Source organism: Balaenoptera borealis (assembly GCF_965194805.1).
Source record: "Balaenoptera borealis genome assembly, chromosome: 10".
NCBI lineage: Eukaryota > Metazoa > Chordata > Mammalia > Artiodactyla > Balaenopteridae > Balaenoptera > Balaenoptera borealis.
This window is the reverse complement of record NC_138874.1, coordinates 14,456,597-14,470,340: the sequence shown is the minus strand read 5'-3', so window position 1 is coordinate 14,470,340 and position 13,744 is coordinate 14,456,597. Positions and strand designations below refer to the sequence as shown.

Here is a 13,744-nt window from a genome sequence, read left to right as displayed (position 1 = left end):
TTGTCTCTGCAGCATCTCTGATCTGACTGGTGAGACCAGTTGGCAGGGTAGCGGTGACACAGAAGGACCAGTGAAGGAACAGGCCAGCCAGGGGTTGAAGGGCCGAGGTCTGGCTTTGAGGACGGCTGTGGGTGGAGGAAGCCAGGGAGCTCCCATCCTTAGAAGACGTGGCCTTTGAGAGCAGATTTTCTTCTGGCCTCTATGAAACCTCAGGGTCATTCTCGTCATGTTCATTGGGAACCTCGTGTGAGGGGGTGAGCCTCAGAGAGCAGGTAGGGAGAGCGTTGAGGAAGGAGAGTCCTGATTGGGTTTTGGGTCTCCGGGAGGTCCCTCCCATCCTTGGCTGGGTCTTCACCCCGCCCCTCTCCCACCCGCTGCTGCTTCATCACCCAAGACAGTTGATGTCTCAAAACAGAAATTGCTCACGTTCACGTAAAGATGAATGCAATGGGAATGGCGAAGTGTGGAACAGGTCTTAAATCCCGGCTGTGAGTTGCCTCTGAAGCTCACCACGTTTAGCTCTTCTGCTTCCCAGCTGTTGGCAGAGAGGTGACGTGAGCCACCTGTGTGTGTATTCAGCCCATATGATAAACTTGACTTGAACCAGTGATGTTTCAGGTTAGCTAGAAGACCTTGAATAGAATTGGCCAGAATTTCCACCGTCCATTATCTCCAACAGGTTTTCCAGTACTAATGCTGCAGGGTTGGGGGGGTGTGCTCTCCTGACCTCTCCCCCTTCTTGTTACCGAGTGCAGCCTCCCTCTTCTCGCCAGTGAATCAGAGACAAGGTATTGAGGCAAGGAATACGACTTTATTCGCAGACCAGACGGAAAAGACCGGTAGACTAGTGTCTCTGAAAAACCATCTTATCGGGGTCTGGATGCCAGTTTCTTTTATAGAACAGAGAAGGTGGGGGAGGGGATGAGGAAGTAAAGTAAAAGGGCCATCAGTCTTGCAAAACATCTCCTGGAATGGCCAGCCTCGGAGAGGGGATGTGTTAGTTTCTTTTTTCTTGCAGCCATCCACAGGTGGGCAGGGTTCCCCGAGGCAGGCCGTTATGTACAATTATAATGACAAAAGCAACGAAAAGCAAAGGTTAAAGTCAAAGAAACAGATCTAGCGTGGAGTCCCATTTAGCTCTTCCCTGTTACATTCTGAGGGGTTTTGTGGGTTGCAGCATTGTGCTTTTTTAAAATTATGGTAAAATATATATAACATACAATTTACCATTTTAACCATTTTCAAGCGCACAGTTCAGTGGCATTAAGTACATTCACCTTGTCCTGCGACCATCACCGTCATCCCTCTCCAGAACTTTCTCATCTTCCCAAACTGAGACTCTGTCCCCATTAAACACTGACTCCCCGTTCCCCTCCCCAGCCCCTGGCCCACCATCTACTTCCCCGCTGTCCTCCAGGCACCTCGCATACAGGAGAGTCACACGGTATTTGTTCTCCTGTGACTGGCTTGTTTCCACTGGTGCAGCATCCTCAGGGTTCCTCCGTGTGGTACGTAGTGTGTGTCAGTGTCTCCTTCCTTCTCAAGGTTGAGAAGGGGGCTCCGCTTCGCCTGAGGCCCCGGGATCTGCACAGTGTCCTTGTCAGGAAAAGAAGTACCTCTCAGTATCCCGAGAGAAGCATCGCAAAAGCAAGCAGTAGACTTCCCTGGTGGCACGGTGGTTAAGAATCCGCCTGCCAGTGTTGGGGACACGGGTTCGAGCCCTGGTCCGGGAAGATCCCACATGCCGCGGAGCAACTAAGCACATGCTCCGCAACGAGAAGCCACCGCCATGAGAAGCCCACACACCACAACAAAGAGTAGCCCCCGCTCGCCTCAACTAGAGAAAGCCCGCGCAGCAACGAAGACACAATGCAGCCATTAATTAATTAATTAATTTTTTAAAAATCCAAAAATCAAATCTTCTGTTGTCCTTCCCCCATTCCAACGAGTAAGAAAGCAAAACCGAGGACTTAGGTCGGTAGCCGGAAAAGGGGTGGAGCTCTTAAAAGATTTTGAGCTGGGTTAGTAGAAATACAGCGCCCAAAACAATTCCGGTAGCGTCCAGTGCCCTCCGTGCTGTCACCCACCCCTCCACTATTTCGTTCTGTTCTGGGCACAGGCTGTTCAGGGATGCTCATTAAGTTCGAGTCGGTCCAGATGATGGTGACTCAGATGGGGAGGAGGCTGGAAACAGCATCCCATGAGGAGCACTTAAAATAAATGGGTGTTTTTACGGAGGGCCGAGAAGGGCGCGGTGGGATCACGATGCCCAAGTATTTGAAAAGGTGCCACAGAAGAGAGGCTCGTTGTTTTCCTTTTATTGGGGACTCCGGAGAGTGGAAGTTACAGGAAGCAGCGTTGCTGTAGAAAGGAACCAGGGCCGGCAGCTCCAGCTGGCTTCATGTTAGGGGTTTAGTGGGGAGATTTTCACACGTGCATCCCTGGGGCCTTCTGCCTCCAGCAGCACGTGATGTCCGCCTTCAAGAGAGAGACCCCACGCCCTCCACCCAGACTGCACTGGGCCGGGGCGGGGTGGGGGGGGCGCGGGTGCCCTGGGGAAGGAATGGGAACTGCGCTTTGAGGCTGCTTTTTGGTGCTTGGCTGCAGTCCCACCCACTTCAGAGTGAGCTGGCATCCACAGTGGAAGGAACACGGCTTTGGGAAGAGAGAGACCTGGGTTTGACTTGTGGTTCCATCTTTTTTTTTTTTTTTTTAATATTTATTTATTTATTTGGCTGCACCGGGTCTTAGTTGTGGCACACGGGATCTTCGTCGCCATGTGAGGGGGATCTTTTTAGTTGAGGCTGTCAGCTGCGGCATGTGGGATCTAGTTCCCTGACCAGGGATCGAACCCAGGTCCCCTGCGTTGGGAGTGCGGAGTCTTAACCACTGGACCACAAGGGAAGTCCCATGGTTCCATCATTTTAGTTTAACATCCAAGTCTCACTTGCCCAGTTAGTACAATGGAAACAGTAGTGGTCACATGTACTTTGCAGGGTGATGGTGTGCTGCGTTGGGTCTGTACGGAGCACCTGTCCTGTGGGCGTTGGTGAGCGACGCCCTCTTTCTGTCCTCCTGCCTTTCACGTATCAGCCCCAATTCTGCGTAGTAGGTTCACTTTGATATTTTTACTAATATTTGGGATGAAAAACCATGTACAACAAACTAACTTTATTGTGTTTAGACACTATCACACATAGAGGGAGAAGGAGGAGTTTCTATTTAAAATTTGGAAAAGAAATATGTATAGGAAGATTCCTTGATTTCAAGGCAGGTGTAGATCTCATAATGCAAATCAGACTCTTTCATGGTGGGTTTTAGTTATTTTGACAGCACAAAGAATTTTAAATAAATTGAGTATTTACCCTATAGCGTCTGATTTTTTTCTTTTATTTTCTTCTAACTAGCTTTTAATCACTCCTTTGAATTTTCTATTTTTTCATCCTTAAAAATGAATCGTGTAGGATCCCTTGTTTCAGGAGACAGTTTTTCACAGGTGAACAAGCCTGTCATATCAGCTCTCCAGTGACAAATAATAAAGTAGTATTTACATGTCTTTGTTATTGAAATGGATATATTTGTCTGTAATCCCGGCCTCTTTTGTGGTGTAGCGTTATGACCTTCTAGAGGAAGAATATGAGGAATTTTTTTCCTTTCAAGCATAGTAAAATTACATTCCATCTGAGGTCAACTGAGAGTCTAAACTGAATCGGAGAGCTTCGTCCTTTGATTTAGAATTCATTCTATTTCCCTCCTCAGCCCCTTTCCCAGAAGAGACTCGCTGTTTCACACAGGCTAGCTTTCGGTTTGTTTAAGCCGTCCTTCCCGGGGAGGACTTGAGTGAAGATGTGCAGCGTGGCCGTGCTCCCAGCACAGCATCCAGACGCCCCCGTCCCCTGGCTGGAGGGACCCCAACAGCAGGGCCCTCCCTTCCCCTCGTGCACCCGTGGGTGTGTACAACGAGGCTGCCCTCGGGGGGGGGTGTCAGCAGGGTCCTGACCCCCCAAAGGACTGTCCCACCTGAGCCGTCTCTAATCTGAAGACCACGTGTGTCTTGGTGTTTCCATATGTTTCATGGGGTTAATCCTTTGAACGTTCGTTTTCATAGATTTACATCATTGTTTCTTTAAATACGAGGTTTAGTAAAAATGAACATTTTAAGGAAGAGATGATGGTGTTTGGAAATGTTTAAACTTATTTTAAAGTTAATTGAACAAGTCATCCAAAGGCAAGCAGTTTCTTGAATATAAAAGCGTCTTTCCTAAAAGGTAATTGGAGGATTGGTTATTAGGAGCCTAGAACGAGCTTTCCCTTGGCAGTGACGTCCTGAGTGGCACTTAGGACCCTGCGTGAGCCGGCCTTGCCCTGACCCCACAGGGCACAGAGCTGGGGCCCCCACGACCTCCGCGCCCCGGGCAGGCTCCGTGGACCACGCATGGCTGTGATTCCCGTCTGGCCTCTGCTCCAGGGATGCTGTGCTGTTCGCAATCTGGTTAAGATGGGCAGAAGGGGAAATCCCAAAACTCCACTAGGAAGAAAAAGTTTCTGGAAAGACAGATGTAACTCAAGGCCTGGTGGGTGGATAAGGGGAGAGCGAAGAGACTCTGGGTTCCAGAAAGTAAGGGCAAAGGCTTGTGAGGGGCAGCAGGGGTGAGAGAGGAAGAATGTTAGTGGCCAAGTAAGTCGGAGACGGGAAAGGAAGAAAAGAAGAAATTGCTGGGCCAGGGAGCCGCGGGTGGTGACGGCGGGGCGGCCAGTGGACAGATGTGTGTCCTGCGGAGGGGACCAGTGGCAGGAGGGGCAGGAAGCCGTCTTCCCAGTCCCCACCTTTCTCCAGGTCCTGGCGCTTTTCTCCCAGAGGCGGCTACCCCGGGCCCCGGCTTCTCCCTACCTCTGGACGTTGTGTGTCTTGGCTGGAGGGCCGGAGCGGCGGCACCGCGCCCTTTCCTGCTGCCCACCTGGACGGCTCGGGGCCGCTGGGTGAGGAGCTCCCATCAGAGACCAGATGAGCAGAAGAGGAGGCCAGAGTGACCGCGGGGCCCTGGGTCTCTGGGAGCGTCCACAGAACTATCGGAGGCTGGAAGGGATGCCGAGGTCGGACGTGGGCTTTGCAGGGTGTGGTTTTAAACAGTCATTAAACGTGTGCTGTGCCGCGGGTTCCAGCCCTGTCGGCTCCGGGGAGGCGGAGAACTGGGGGCGGCTGGTCCCCGAGCAGTTGACCGTGAGAGGGAGGTGCTTGGGGCCAGCAGCGGGGGCAGGGGGTGGGACGACAGGCTGAGTCGTCATCCAGCCCCCCCCCGCCCCCCCCCCCCCCCCCCCCACCGGCAGGAGGCAGAGGAAGCCGAGCTGATCTCCGGCTTCTCCATCTAGACCTTGATGCCCAGACTGGAAAGCCTACAGCGATGCTGTTAGGAGAATATTGGAGGCTGAGCGGCTGAAGAGACCTCAGATTGCTTTAAATGAATGCGTCTCTGAGTCCGGAACGTATACAGACAGGGCACGTGGTTCCTGGGGACCGCTGAGCGGCCGAGGTGCTGGCAGAGCAGGGCAAACAGCAGTTAGAGGTGAGCCTCGGCAGGATTTTGAGTTAGTTATTAGATGGAGGGGTGGTAAACCCTGTGAGGCCCTGCGACAGTAGGTGTGTGAGAAAGCCGTTGTCGGGATGGAGCAGCGTGTGAGGAAGGCCCTGGGGAGGGGCTGCAGCTGGGGACGCCAGGGAGGCTTCCTGGAGGAGGTGGCCGCCCTGGGAGGCTGCTGGCAGCTGGCAGGGCGGAGTAAGTGCATTAAAACCAAACAGCCCTGCCTTCTAGTGTCACAGTTTCACCTGGGCTCTGCGTGGATGGTGGGTTTAGTAAGAGCTCACAGGCCTTGCCCCGTGGAGGGCCGAGGGGCGAGGCTGGCCGGAATGGTGATCAGATCTCTGTCATTAACGTTCACAGGGCCAGAGGTCCTGTCCCTGGGGCCCGGGTTCTGCCGTGGCTCCTGGCTGAGGGGACGGGAGGCCGGCTTGAGAGGGCGCCATTTAGTAAAAGCCTGTAAACCAGTGCAAGGAGGTCTAGGGCCCATGTCCGGCGCGTTCGAGAGCAGTCCTCAGGTGTGGGTGTCAGCAGCGGGAGACCACCTGGGGGAGCCGGGCCTTCTTCTGAGAGATGCGCTTCCCCATGATCAGCCCGGGCCGCGGGCAAAGCAGGAGGCTGATCCTTGCCCGCCAGGAGCCCCTTCCTGACCCTGGGAGAAATGGTACCACAGGGACATTGGGGGACGATCTTGGCCTCGAAGGGTGGTGGAGGGGGGGGACTTGTGCGGCCACGGGTGTCTGTGGAAGGGGCTGGGAGGCTGCCTGAGGGCTGTCAGTGGGGCGGGGGGTGTCAGCCTGACGGAGCCATCAGGAAGCCTCACCTTCGTGCAGAACCAGAGGTGTCAACACTCAGGGTCGCACAGTCCCTCCTTCAGCTTCAAAGACCACGTCTAGGAAGGCCTGTCTTCTGGAAATGAATCTCCTCGTAAAGACCTTCAGAACCTCGTGTAATAAGCGAGCGGTTTCCACAGCCCTCCTCGGGGTGAAGGTCCCTTTCTCCCCTCCTGTTGTTTCAGCACCTGTTCTGTTTTCCTGTCATCTCGGTGCCGAAGCTGGCTTCTGTCTTCTCATGAGAAGTTTCATATCTGGGGGGTGTTTTCCATCCACTGCTTCTGCTTCGCCAAGTCCGTTTTCACTAGATTTTCGTGTATTTTTTGGAAACTCTCATTCTAATGCTCTTTCTAAGATTTTAAAGAGGTGATAAAAATACAAGATGATTTATGAGTGTCGTTTTTAAAAAGTCCGTATATTCAGACACGATATTTACGGTTTTGATGGTTTCTCTCCAGCCTCTGACTTGCTGCTTCCCTTTCTGCCTGGGGTTGGACCCAGGCATATATTCCCTCTGAGAAGCCTGCTCTCGCTGCTTTTTCCTGACTCTGCTCCAACCCTAGCAATTCTGTGTAATACAGAAATAACTGAGTTCTATAATGGTTCTGTAGCCCAGTGGGTCTGACCCATTATTAGAGTGTGGAGCCAGTTTTATGAGTCACACCCACATAAAACAATAGAATATTATGTGTTCACATGTAGCAAAGGGAAAACCTTCGTTTCAGCTGTGTGTGTGTGTTTACAGCATGACGTCCGGGCCACGATGTGAGATGTATGTCATAGTCAAACATTTCTGAAAGTCCCTGCTGCACTCTAACATATCACTAAGCTATAAAGTCATTTATAATCTGTCTCCAGTAAAATGGTGTGTGCCTTGGGAAATTAACTGTCACCGGGCCAGGCAGGACCCCCAGGAGTGCTATAGAGGATGTCATGTCAGAGAGCAGGGGTCACTGTGGGGTGCCTCTGTGGGGGGGGTGGTCACACCCTCTTTGGAGGTTGAAGAAAGATGTGTTTCTGTGAAGTCACAGAGGGCTTCTTCTCCACTGCTTTGCTGGCTGCTGAGCTCTCAGCTCAGATGCTCCTTCCCCAGGAGCCCCTCACCTCCCGGCACCCCCTTTCGGTCCAGACCGGGCTCCTCTGTTAGGTGTTTCCATAGAACTGCAGTCCTCACCATCTGAGCACTTAGCTCAGGCTTCAGTGCTGCAGTTGTTACCATGGTCATTATCTTCTTGTCTGTTGCAGCCCCCCGCAGTCTCCCAGAGCGTGACCTCCACAGGTGGGCATCAGCTCTGTGTTCGCTGTTGTACCCGCAGGAACCAATGAGATACCTAGCATGTAGTCGACACTTAGTACACAGCAATGGCTTGGGGCCGAGGCAGGGAAAACCCCAGCCCCAGAGCTGATTGACATGAGGCATCCATGAAACCTTGTGCTGCCTTATTGCAGAAAGGGGTTGGGGGTCTGATGGCACAAAGAGATTGAAGGTCCAGGAGCTCAGCAGAGGCCTTACCCCCCACCCCAACACACAGACCCCCGACGACCAGCCCTCTTCCTGCTGACCCCAGTTCTCCATGCAAGAAGCAGAACTGGAGACAAGCATCTCTTGGGTGATGGTCCTTCCTCTGGCCTTGGATGGGGTGACGTAGTTCCAAGTTGTTTGTGGCAGTGAAGAGTTTTCAGGCCATTAAACAAATCAGTGGGAGCCAGCTCATTTGGATTCTGTGGTCGGCGCAGCTGGGGTAGATTTTGGCCGAGGCTCCTGCTTCGCGTAGCCTGTGAGGGGTGAGGTCATGCGGTGAGGAGGAGGGGCTGGTGTGCTGGAGCACAGGGTGAAGGCAGAAAGGTGGGGAGAGTGGATGATCCACAGGTATCTCTAGGGCTGTCAGCGTGGAAAACGTGTGCTGGAAACATTTCATCTTGGATGGAAGAGAACGCGGGCACGCGGGCCAGCTCCCGTAGCCAGACATTTACCAGGGGCACGGGATCACCCCGTAGCCTGGGAGCTCATGGGTTTTGGAATTGCTTTCCTATTTGAGAGGCTGGACCTCTGTGACCCCGAGCATCATTTCCATGGCAACCAGCTGTGATGAGATGGGGGTTTTGACCTCGCAGGACAGTTGTAACAAGAAAGCGGATGGGCTTTTAGATAGAAAGTTTACTTACGACCTGGAACAAATCGCAGGTGACTGGATCTCAGTTTCCTCATCTCTGAAATAGAGAAAGGAACATGGCATTCTTTTGATGGTGTGCGGAGGGGCCTGTGTTGGGCAAGCACGCATGTAGGTACACACGCTAGTGTCATAACTCACTGTTGATCTTAACCAAATGCCCAGCATTTGACGCGCTGCAGAAGGGGCCCTGCCCCCCGCCCCGGGGCCTCGGTGCTGCTGTTCCCTATGCTCTTCCCCAGGGCGGCTACAGGGCCACGCTGCCTCGTGAGGGCATCTCTCAGTCAGACCAGACCTTGTAGAAGAGCAGCCCCCAGCTGCCCGCCCCTTGGCCTCCTGTTTCTCTGTTTCGTCACGGCACTGTGACCACTAGAGCTTTACCACTTCAAGGGGACAGGGGTTGTTGTTACTGTTTTTCTTTCCCTTTTTTTTTTTTTTATTTTTTAATTTGGTTTGAGTTTGCACATCTACTGAATTGGCACATTAAATCCTCCTGAAAAATCTTTTGTCATTTTATGTATTTATTTATTTTTAGGAAACTTAGTTTCAAAGAATGAATAACTTGCCCAAGATCATAGAGGTAGCAGGTGGTAAACAGAGATTGCAGCCCGGGGCGGGGCGGGTGGACAGCAAGTCCCACCTCTGTTTGGTCCCGAGTCGATCTTTCCTCCCACTGTTCTCCCTGTACGCATCGGTGCCTTTGCTCATCTCTCTGCCTTCTCGCACCCGGGCTTGTCCGGGCTCGCCCCACCCGGCAGTGCCCTTCCCTGCAGATCCCAGGCTGCACCAGCACTGCCCCTACCCCACCCTGGCACAAACTTCCAGGCCAGCGCGTGTCCTTGGAGAACCCTGTGCTGGGTCCTGGAGCCGCAACAGCTAATCCAGGCAGTGGAATCAAGGCGAACGTATGTGTGGACAGGCCAGACTACCTTGGTGTCCGTCCCCTCCTGCTGAGAACATGAGTGTGATCAGGGTGAGCGTGCCAGGGTGTGAGCATTCCACACCATGTGTGTCCTAGGATGTTGAGTGTGCAAGGATGTGACCATGCAGGATATGTGTGCCAGGGTGTGAATGTGATCAGGGTGAATATGCCAGGGTGTGTGCCAGGGTGTGAGCATTCCAGGCCACGTGTGTCCTAGGACACTGAGTGTGCAAGGATGTGACCATGCAGGATATGTGTGCCAGGGGTGAATGTGATCAGGGTGAATGTGCCAGGGTGTGTGCCAGGGTGTGAGCATTCCAGGGCATGTGTGTCCCAGGACAGGAGTGTACAAGGATGTGACAGTGCAGGGGGTGTGTGCCAGGACGTGAGTGTGCCAGGGTGTGAATGTGCTAAGATGTGAGGCTGCCAGGGCGTGTGTGTCCTAGGACATCAGTGTGCCAGGGTGTGAGTGTGCCAGAAAAGGCTTCACGTACCATGTCATGGGGTCGATGTGGCAGTGGCTGCAGGAAGTATCTCTGAGGAGGTCTCTCCGGGGCTGTTTTGGTGTCCTGTTCTTTGGGGGTGTTATTTTTGTGTAAACACTTATTTTGTGCCGCCTGATGTGACACGATGGGATGCCTTACTTTCATTTGTTCAGGATCTTTGTCACCGTGTCTGAGGTGCTTTTTGGCATTACTGTAATCCCTGGAAAGGTGGGACAAGCAGAGCATATCTCCTTTTGTACGGAGTGTCAATGGTGCCATTCTCCGGGATACTTTGACTGGCGTAGAATTCTGTTCATGGGACAGATACTCAAAGTCTTGGCTTTAACTTTCACGCTACGAACGGTAACAGTTCAGGTTGCCGGTTTACAGGCATGGTGCCGCCTGTTCTCAGGTGGTTCGCTGGTTAGAACTGCCGGCAGCGGCAGCCCTGGCGCTGTTCGTGGAAGTCGCACTGACGCGTGGCCTTGGGGCCGAGCTCTCTGTTCCCTCGTGCCCTCGTCCCACACCCTCTGCTCTGCTCCTTGCAGGGAAAGTGCGATGGCGGGACTTTAACCAGGAGGCTTACGTTGGCGGGACGATGGTCCGCTCCGGGCAGGACCCCTACGCCCGCAACAAGTTCAACCAAGTGGAGAGCGATAAGCTGCAGATGGACAGAGCCGTCCCCGACACCAGGCACGACCAGTAAGTGTCAGCCCGCGGCGGGCGCCGCCCTGGCCACTTCCTGCCTCACAGTGAGTACTTTCCCCCAGGATGCTCCTTGTTTCTGTTGCTCTGCAAGACAGCGTGTGCCGTGTCTTTACGGGGCCGGAAAACTAGGAGAATTCCGAGGCACGTGGCAATGGGACTTCACCCGCAGGATGTGAAAGGGCTGCTTGGGCCTGGGTTCCAATCTTCCCGACGCCCCTGGTGTGTCCAGAGGCTGCAGGCTGCTGGTCAGAGCGTGAGAGTCACTGAGAGAAAGTGGCGTGACCACCCTCGTCTATACTGGTCACTTGTGGTTTTTAAAATCCATTCACAAAATTGCTTTCCATCGTTCACAAGCTCAATGGGAGGAAGCGCTAAAGTCTTGCTTACTGGGAAGCTTTAGTTGGGAATGTTCTAGAGAGCAGAAAGGGGAAAGAAACAGCCCCGCAGGGTCGATGTTAAACTGAGCAGAACTCGGAGGCGGGGGGCCTGGGACCATCTCCCCACTTCGAGTGCTGGGGCTGGTGGGAGGCTCTGCTCTACGTCCTTCCCTAGATTCCTCGGGGACCTGGGGGTTCTCAGGCCTCCAGACGCTCAAATGTGCATTTGTCACCACTGACTAGGAAAGTGATACCATGACCCTCACTGCCACTCTGTACCTCTGAACCTTGCTGGTAACGATCTTTCATTGGGAGGCTGTTCGCAGTGGGGTCCTTAGACGGTTAGTCTTGTTGTACTAAAAAATAAGGAGCCGCGTTTGGAGGGCAGCTGTTGCCCTGGGTGCCGCGAGGCCTTCCTGCTCACCTGGTTACTTTTAGAGTCCTTCATCCGTCACGTAAAGGTACGTGGATGCCACGTCCGCTGCACTCAGGTCCCGGGATTCCAGCCAGACAAGCCGCTCCTGCTCTGGCGGATGGGGAGGGGGCGGGGTGGCAGGAGGCGAGGGGGCACCACTGCCCTCGGACAGTCTGCTCCAGTCCAGCGCGTTCAGGGCACCCGGGTGGCGGGCGCCCAGGTGAGTCCTGAGCGGGAGGCATCTGGGCAGGAGGCCGGTGACCGGGCTGTGCCAGGCAGGTCCCCCGCAGGGCCAGCCGGGTCCCATTTCCCTGGGTGTGAGTTCCCGGGACTGAGGGGCAGGTGAGCTGAAGAGAGACAAGAGGGACCAAGCGCCACGTGAACACGTGTTAACGCTGGGCTTTGTTTTCTGAGTTAAATAGCGCACCTTGAAAGAGGATTTTCCTCTCCTCTCGTGCTTTCAGGGGGACTTCGCAACCGTGTAAGCGCCACTTAACCACACAGGTGCTCTCTCCCTGCTCTTACCTAGCTTTTTTGGCGTTGTAGTCAGTTCCGTGTACCCAGAACAGCTCACAAGTGTGTAGAATTACAGTTCTTTCAGACTCCGGATGTGTGTGTGTGTGTGTGATATAATATGTGAAACATATGATTGATATATAAACATATATACTGCACATGATACTAAGAATCTCATCATTTTTCTGAATCCAGCCCAGAAGATTGTCTTTGCTTAATATTCCCTGTAATCCATTAATTTATATTTAAGGCAGCTTTACTCAGCCCCTGTGCCGGGCTGCTGCTTCAAGTCAGCACGGGTAACTGGTAAACACCCATCTGGAATAGGGGTTGCTTCACAGGGGTCCAGGGACCGCGTGGGCTCCGGGAGAGTCCTGAAGCTGGGTGCACGGCCGCAGGGCGGTGCCCGCCTGCACGTCAGGGGAGGGTCCCAGACGCACGCGTACCCGCCACCCTCATCCCCAGGCTCGTGGGCCCACCGCACCCAGCCTGTGCCAGCCGCTCTCCACAACTCAGGGGCGGGACACGAAGGTTGTCCTTGCTGCACAGAGAGCAATGTTCCCAACTTGCCCGGTGAAGAGGAGCAGTGACTGAAGGCCAGAAAGGGCCAGCGCGGCTTTTCGTTGGGGCCTGGCCTAAACTCAGGAGCGGGTTCAGGTTCTAGCGGAATCTAGCTCAAAAATCGTACCTGGAGACTGGAATTGACCGCTTTGAATTTCATCTCCATGAGATGGTTTGGGTTTCACCTCACTGGTTTAAGGGCTGCTTTCCTGCTGTGACCTTTCCTCAGAGCTGAGAGAAAAGGGTGCCCTTTCTGATGGCTCATCAACGCGTGGGCCGGGGTTCTGTCTCCACTGCAAGTCCCTTAAATGTCCTCAAAACTATATATATATATTTTTTTTTTTTTTTTTTTCAGTTTTTGAAATACGAGTTTGTCCAAACAGATGTTTGAATATTCATCCCGCAGTGGGCTGTGTTTTAGGTGGCTTTAATTTTAGTTCCAGCTACTGTGTCATGTTCATTTGCATGTGTGAAAGTAGCAGCTGGGCTGCCTTCCACGTTTTTTGGATTTGGGCTAAATTAAAATCTCCCCAAAGTCAATTTGATGCCTGGAACTGAGGCCATGTCCTGCCTTCAAAGTATCAGCTTTAGAGCAACCAATATTATTGACCGTCAGGTTAAGGAGGTCAAGTTCCTGCTCTGCATCATCCCACCCCCCTCCATATCTAATAGAGGGCTGTTAAAGTGTTTGACCTCCATATATAAATACAATATTTTTTGGCTCTGCAGTATCTCTCTTTGTATAGACCGATGGAAATGCTTGCCCTGTAGAGTTCAGTCTTCACTTGTGATAAATCTGACAGCAGTGCAGGTGGAGGTTAATTAAGAACAAGGGATTTGGAGTCATACAGACCTTGGTCGCGACCCGGGACTCTCCAGTTCCTGATCTTGCGGCCTTTGTCTTTCATGCGACGCTGTAACATGATGACGTCTGGCTACCATGAGGGTTAAAGAAGTGTTCCCAAGGGCTGGCTCCTCCTCCCCTGAGATTTTGTTCCAGGCCCTCCCTTGATCTCCTGCCCTAGGAGTGAGACCCTGGCCCCCAGCATCCCCACCCCCTCCCTACCTGATGCTTCTCCACGACCCTTATCACCGCCTACACAGCATGTGTCTTACCTATTTGCATGATCATTTGAATGTACTCATTAGAGCGGTGGGCTACACCTGGGCGTGTTATTCG

At 53.1% G+C, this 13,744-nt stretch overlaps 1 protein-coding gene across 2 annotated transcripts in view; it reads left to right on the top strand.

The window, feature by feature from the left end:
- Positions 1–13,744, top strand: part of GALNT2 (polypeptide N-acetylgalactosaminyltransferase 2) — a 179,046-nt gene that overhangs the window by 104,225 nt on the left and 61,077 nt on the right. For both annotated transcript variants that reach the window (XM_082339697.1, XM_082339696.1), the window contains exon 3: positions 10,536–10,689. In XM_082339697.1, the coding sequence (XP_082195823.1) occupies positions 10,536–10,689 (154 nt within the window). The remainder of the gene's footprint in view (positions 1–10,535; positions 10,690–13,744) is intronic.